We start from the raw sequence: 7,591 nt of genomic DNA, 5'->3' as shown, positions 1-7,591 counted from the left end.
TTAATCATTTACTTAGTATTTTTCAGAGGACAGAAATGTGGAAAGTGTTACATCAGCTACTGTGGGAAAAAGGTGTGGTTGAACATGTGTATGTTAAAACCCAAAGGTATATGTATGCATTTCTTTGGAGTATGTGAAAATAGTGATGCCAATTGTCTCTCCTCTCAAACAGCGGAAGGATTAGTAAGGAATTGCCAGAGCATTTTTTTTCATCCTTCCTTGTTTGTGCTATATTTTGACTTCAGTTGCTGTTTTAGTAGCTTAGAGAGTTGTAAAACTGTTATTAATACTCTACATGGTTCAAATAATAATTATGTCTTTAAAGTAACAAAATGAAAGCCATTTTGCAACACAGGTCAGTATTAAGACATGGAATTCAGCAAACACTAACCACAGTAATGGCCATTCTCTTTTGTTCCAGCTTTTAAAGAACATGAAATTGACTTTCCAGTATAACATGGCTCAGAATCAAAAAGCAAAGCAGAACAAATTAGTATTACAGGTTTATTAGATCTTAAAATATAGAAACATATTCCAACAACACATTTTAAAGAATAATATAATTTTCCGTTTCTTATTCTCAAAATAGTACATCATTATTCAAAAATATATTACTTAATGTACACCAAATTCAGTTTCCATTAAATTTTATTTAGAATAAATTGAATTCAAAACATCATAACCATTTACCTGATTCATAAACAAACCCATAACTTTTCTGAAAGTATCCCCCATGCAGTTTAATGTTCATTATCTAAGTGGTCCCCAAACAGCAATTCACTGAAGAAACTTTATTAATATACCTTATTGTACATGAACTGCAATTAGACATAGTTATGGAGGTACATAAAGTATAAAATAGTAATTGAAATGTAATGTTTGGAGAAAATGCTATGACTGAAAAAAAGAAACCCACCCTGTTTAATTTTTCAAAAAGTTAAGTGTATGTTTAACAATTTAAGACAATACTCCAACAGTGAGATAAAATAAATTAGTTTCTGCAAAACACACACATACCTGATTATATTATTCTGCAATAGTCTGTGTTTTGTGGAATGTGCATTAAATAACCATAGAAATCGGGATTTAAATGAAAAGATTCTGTAAGGCATGAGAAATGTTCTATTCATTTTAAATAACACTCTAATATAGCAATATTTCTACTGAGGCAATTCCCAACAAAACTATATAAAATAATGATTGGTTGTAGAGATGGGAAATCAGGACCTTCTATTCTCCCATAATAACATGGGGATATTCAATGAAATTAAAAGATGGTAAATTCAAAACCGATAAATGAAAATACTTTTTCATACAATGTGCAATTAGACTGTAGAACTCACTGCCAGAAAATGTAATTGAGGCAAAAAACTTAGCAAGACAATAAAAGGGATTGGACATTTATATGGTAACAGGAATATCCAGAGTATAATAGTTAATGCAAACAAGTTTTGGAAGAGATAGTAAGATTAGAGATTAGGAGAGGACCTATTGTGCACAGAGATTATCCTAAAAACTGCCATATAAGGTTTCTTTCACCTTCATCTAAAGCACCTGCTGTTGGCCACTGTCAGAGACAGGATACTGCACTAGACTAACCACAAATCTGACTACGAATGGCAATTCCAATGTTCCTAAATGCCTTACCCAGCAAGAAAAGGAAGCTAAGGAAAACAGATTTTCCAGATTTTAATCTTTTACACATTGCACACATATATTAATTCTTGCCCATATGGTAAGGTGGCTCAGGTGAGTGTGGAGTTTTTTTGTTTTTGTTTTTTTGTTATTAAACACACACAAAATCTGCAGCAGTAGTCTTAGAGATAACAAACTGACAATTTATTTGAGGAAAGAAGGTTGTACTACAAGTGTTTAGTGTTAACTTGGAAAGCTATAGGCACAGACTCAAGCCGATCTCCACAGAATTCCTGAAGCTTTGAGCCTTTTGCAAAATTCCACAAGCCAAGACGTAACATGTTCCTCCAGTTACACCGATTCTGTTAAAGAAAATAGCTATAACAATTATGTGCAGTCTTTCAGCTTCTATGTTCTACCTACTGTTTGTTTATTTAAACACTGTTCAACATTTCAATTTGTCTAATGGAGAAAAACTTCTAAAAGAAAAATTATGTTTAGCCAAGCATTTTTTCTTCAGTTTCTTTTTTTAGTGCCTTTTCTAAATAAATATCCAAGTATATATTTCATTTGCACAACATAACCAAATGTATTCAATTTCCTTTAACAATATAACAGTCACAGGAGTTCTGGGCTTTCTAACTTAAAAAAAAAAACTATACAAAGGTCTTACTTTAAAATGTTGAAATGGACAGAAAAAGGTCTCAGTGAGATCGATTGAAAAACAGCTTTGGAGGTTCTCCAACATAGTAAGGTGACCCATAAAATAAACTGTTTTGAAATTTCACCCATAGAAAAGAAACTATATACCTTTAAATAAATAAACGCTACTATATACATTACTGTACATTAAATGAGAGATGGCATGAAATGGAATAAGTTTAGGGATGCCTTTTCACTAGCAAGAATTGTATTTTGACTTGATTACAATTCTGAACAAACACTGGGTGTGATTTTTTTTTCTTGTTTTTTATTCTAGTGGCAGCCACACGAACGCACCACCATATTTCTGTATTTTTTCAAAATAACATTGGAACTGTCATCAAAGTAGAGCACTGAGATTGCATTCAGTTTTGTAGGTGCACAGCATGGCTTAGGTACGTGATCAGGGAACATCAAATGAACCTGAAAGAGAGAGAGCGAAATTGCTTATAGACCAAAATAGAAAGATGTAATGGCAAATCTATGGAAAACACAACTATTCAATTTGCAGAGTTCTGTAGTTACAGCTTTTTTTCATTTAGCAACTTTCATAAAAAACTCACCTCCAGAATGCTCTACTGATTTACATAATAGAGTTATACAATAATAGCAGATGGAGAGATAAATTAGGAGGAATAGCCAAGAGAGAAAATTGGTTTTCAGATGAGATTTGAAAAAGAAATGGAGATAGGTCCTGATTCAGGAAAGCACTTAAACATGTGGTTAATACCATCACTATTCAGAACAGAATTTGAGCATTTGCTTAAGTCCCTGATTTAACTAAACTGTCTTCCTGAATCAGAGCCTCAATGGGGAGGGAGAAAGGAAGTTTGTTCCATACAGCAAATGTAGAGGCAAAGGCTCTCACATAGAATGTCTGGATTCTATGACGATTCTAAGAACATGTTTCTCTTTCAGCATCTATATATTTTTAAGGTGTCTATTGCCTTGGCATCTGTGATCCCACTGAAGTCAATGACAATTTTGTCAGGGGAAGCAGAATCAAGCCAAAAGATGGGTGTCAGATGCAGTGAAGGGTAAAGAGAGGTTATTCTCTGAGGTAGGCTGCAGTACTCCAATGGAATGTTAAATAAAAGAAAGGCAATTTTGAGCAGCATCTCAAAATGAATGGAGATATAGTGAAAATAACTGAAAATAGGGGCAACTAAACATACTTTCTCTATCCTTCAAAAAAGGCTGGAAGTAATTTTCTACACGTCTGGATAGCTGGAGACTGGGGAGGCCAGAGAGAAGGGAGTTGTGATAGAGAGGGCAAGAGACTATTACGGTATGGATGAAGACTTCAACAGTAATGGGTTTCATTTGTATGTTAAGTCTTTTAAAATCTGTTATAGCCATCTTTCTAGCAGTAATATAAGCCGATGGTCTTTGCCAGACCAAGAACAGTCAATCAGGAAGTGATTTTTATGTAACTGTTACCATGAGAAGATCTTTTGAAATGAGCAATAATAAATCCCAAAGTATTAGTTTAGTAAGGATGTAGATACACACACACACACACACACACACACCCCTACCTCAAAACTGATTAACTAATGACAAGCAAAATATTGGAGAAAAAAAAATATTGTCCTCTTGCTAAGCAGACATTTGCCCAGAGCCAGCCTCTGGATTCTATCAAGCCCACAGCCACCAGCATCCCAATTCTGGGAACCCCGTGTGGGTGTTGGGGCTAAATTTGGCTTTCACTAAATACATTTCTTGCCTATTCCATTGTAAAGATAGTTTTGAAAATGTAAGTTAGTCATGAGGATTTGGAATTTGTCGCAGTGATTTTATCTCCTCCGCCCGTGCAATTTCTACTCAGAGCCATCCAGGGTCAGCCTCCGGAGCCTTTGAACCCCTTAGCTTTGAGTTCTGTGATATTTTAGGGATGCCAGTCCTGCTGCTGAAGAAGCTAGTGTCTCCACAAGCTACACCCTGGCTGCCTGCCAGTGAGCCAGCTCCTCTTTTAAGCAGCTAATTTGGCCTCCCACCACTATAGGTCAGAGAAGGGGAGCAGGTTTGACAGTTCAGCAGCGAGAGTGGCAGCTTGACCTGGAGGATTAAATGCAGAATTGGAAGCAAGGAACTCCTGCTCATGAATTTTGGCTCTGACACTACTGCATATATGGCCCTGATCAAATCTCTTAATCATTCTGCCTTACTTTCTCCATCTCCAAAATGGAAATAATAATTAGAGATGGAACAAAAGCCAACCCCTGGATCTGAACACACACGTCCTTTCAATGTGCAGCATCCTGATTCAAATTTTACAATCTCTAATAATACTGATACTAGTATTTGTACTGTAGTGAGGATTCACTTTTTAAATGTTTAAAAAGCATTATTAAGGTGGAATTTTCAAAAGCATTCAGCATTGGCCTAACTCTGCTTCCACTGAAGTCAATAGGAGTTTACCCACGGATGTCAGTGGGAGCAGAGTTAGCTCTACTCCAGCGCTTTTTTGACTCCTATGGATACACCTTAGAAAAAGCAGCTTAGCCCCATGCGGAAATGAAGATGTGCTGGACCAAAGATTGTTACAAAACAAACCAAAAAGTCAGTTATATTTGGAAGGGTTTCAAGGAACAATCTTGTCCCAAAACGAAGCTGCTTTTTCAGAATGGTGCAATCACCATGGACAGGAGTTGATTACATTTGGATTGGGGGAGAGTGTATGAATAATTGTTTCCCGAACTCCCCCTGTGTGAACACCTTGAGTAAATCTAAATAATCTGTATAATTTCAGACAAAGTGTTTGGCTATTGCTGACCCAGCTAATTTATGTGCACTTAAAATTCAATTAGCCCCATGGATATTTGGCTGCCCAATAGAATGCATGTGCAGTACAATTTGAACCCCCTGCCCTTAAGAAACTATGGGGGATTTCAGCAAAAACTAGGTGCACACATGAAAGTTGCCCTGCTATGTTTTACCTTGCATGACACGTAATTGCATGAGAGAAACTGTAATCTCATGTCTCATTGAAGCTTGGCAACTTTTCTAGGCAATCTTTGCCATAATAGCTGAAGAGAAATAACAGTTTATTATTGTAAATGTGTTTTTCTTCATCATCACCACATATGCACATTGCCATAGTTCTTGCCAAAGAGCATTACTTTCCCTCTCCAAATGAATCCCTTTCCCACAGCCCATTGCTTACTTCCACCTTTGACTCCCTCCCCTCCTCCTGTCCCCTTCTGCCTCTCTGTGCAGGATCTTGCTGGCTTGAATGTTGGGATGGAAGAATATAAGGTCATTGGCTCTGTAGCTGGGGACTGCCGGGGGTCAGGGGATTGAATGGTGGGAGGAGAAGAGGCACATTTAGTGTATGTTAAAAATGGAACTAACAAGAAATGTGCCTGCCATGATCCCAGTCACCCTGCTTGTCTATTGTAGCTCTTTCCCCTGTCCTTCATCGGTCTGTCTTTTAATTATACATGCTGTGCAGAGCATGGGCAGTGGGTCATATTCTCAGCTGGTGTAAATGAAAAATGAGAGCCTAACATTAGACTCCTATGTCCATATTTAGGCACATAAATAAGTTCCCCTGATTTTTTGAACTGCTGAGCACCCAGAAGCTCCCACCGAAGCTTTCCTAGGGGACTGTTCCAGCAAATGTAAGTCAGAACATCCCATGGCGCTCCATCTTGTGCTGGGCTGGCTTGACCCCCAGCTGGAACCAGGACCGGGAGAGGTGGAAAGGTGGCTGTAAGGCTCTTCCTACTTCAGCTCCACTAAGGGGAGAATCAAATCCAAATGGTACTATGTTTCTAATCATAACTGGGAGCCAGGCATGACAGCACACAGCACGCTTCTTGCTTGCAACTGCATCAGCTCACATATCTTAGAGGTATTTTTCAGTCCAGTCAACTGATTGAGGCTTTTCTGATAACAATTGAAAACCGAGAGCTGCTGTGCAGCCACGGGTCAAAGTTACTGGAGACTGTAGTGTGAATGTTGATGAGAAACTTCAAAAGGTGCATAAACCACTTGGAAGCAGGGAGGGAGCCCTTCTTTGCTTTACATCAGCACAGTGGCAGATTAGCCACTGGGCCAACGGGGCCCATGCCCAGGGGGCCTGGTCAATTGGGGGATCCCCCAAAATGGGCACCCCTGTGCCCCAACCCTGCTCCCCAGCAGGAATCCCAGGTGGTGTGGGGGAAGCCCCTGTGCCCTAATCCCGGGACTGGAGGAGCTCTAGCTCCCTGCCATGGCCTCAGGGCTGGGGGAGCTCCCAGGTGCTGCTGCTGACCCAGGTCTGTGGCTAGGGGAGGGAGAGGACAGAGCTTCTCCAGTCGTGGGGCCGCAGTGGGGAGGGGATAAAATGGGGTGGGGCCATGGGAAGGGGCAGAATAGGGTGGGGCTGTCGGCGGGGCCACAGGCAGAAGGAGCGGAATGGGGGCGGGAGTGCAGGTGGAAATGGGGGGGAGGGGCCCTCACTTGCTCTGTCCCAGGGCTCTACAAAACCTTAATCTGCCTTTGCATCAGCAGAACCCCTCAGTGCTGTGACGCAGTTTTTTTCATGCATTATTGGGTCAGAAACAAAATGTAAATATATCAAAAGGGGCTTTCTGGGCATTTCATCCACTAGCCATTGCAATCACTAATGCTTTTGTACAAGCGTGTAATTTAAACAAAATTAATCCAAATCCAATCAAATTAATCTGAATCCAATAGTAATAAACCGAGAGGAAGATGTAGCTCCCTGTCCCAAGCTGCTTGCGTGTTACAAAAATGATCTAACAGACATACCAGAGTCTGAACTATGGCATGGTTTGTAGCATTCATGTGGGCATTGAGTGGAAAGGAGCATTCTCCATCACAGTAGAACGCAGCATAGCCCTCTGGTGCTATTATCCAATCCTGAAATATAAAACCATAAGCAAACTAAATAATAACAAAAACAAACAGACAATCTGAATCCTTCCCAGTTCAATCAATTGAAAACTGTATCACTATCATTCTAATTTGGATCTAGGATGACTGAATAAGGCATATACAGAAATACAATATTTGGAAAAAAATTGTCCTAATCTCTGTTCCTACAAAACCAAGATGAAAATTGAGTTAAACCTAGAAATATGTACTGAATACCCCCAACTAACCAACCAGTGAGGGAATTTAGCAAAGAAATACATTGGAACTAGCCTTTAAAATACTTTTCCTTCCACTTTGAAATTCTCGCAAGGGTGCTGGAACAATTCAGGTATCTAAAAGGGTGTCATAAGGAGGAGGGAGAAAACTTGTT

At 39.3% G+C, this 7,591-nt stretch overlaps 1 protein-coding gene across 1 annotated transcript in view; it reads right to left on the bottom strand.

Moving 5' to 3' along the window:
• Positions 1 to 490: 490 nt before the first annotated feature.
• BMP5 (bone morphogenetic protein 5) overlaps positions 491 to 7,591 on the bottom strand; it is a 77,666-nt gene continuing 70,565 nt past the window's right edge. Inside the window, exons 6-7 of the mRNA XM_026656290.1 lie at positions 7,096 to 7,206; positions 491 to 2,760 (exon numbers count right to left, since the gene is read on the bottom strand). Of these exons, the coding sequence (XP_026512075.1) occupies positions 2,611 to 2,760; positions 7,096 to 7,206 (261 nt within the window). The 3' untranslated portion in view covers positions 491 to 2,610. The remainder of the gene's footprint in view (positions 2,761 to 7,095; positions 7,207 to 7,591) is intronic.

Source organism: Terrapene carolina, unplaced genomic scaffold (assembly GCF_002925995.2).
Source record: "Terrapene carolina triunguis isolate 2854851 unplaced genomic scaffold, T_m_triunguis-2.0 Scaffold42, whole genome shotgun sequence".
Classification (NCBI taxonomy): Eukaryota; Metazoa; Chordata; order Testudines; family Emydidae; genus Terrapene; species Terrapene triunguis.
This window is presented reverse-complemented; position numbering and strand designations above follow the sequence as displayed.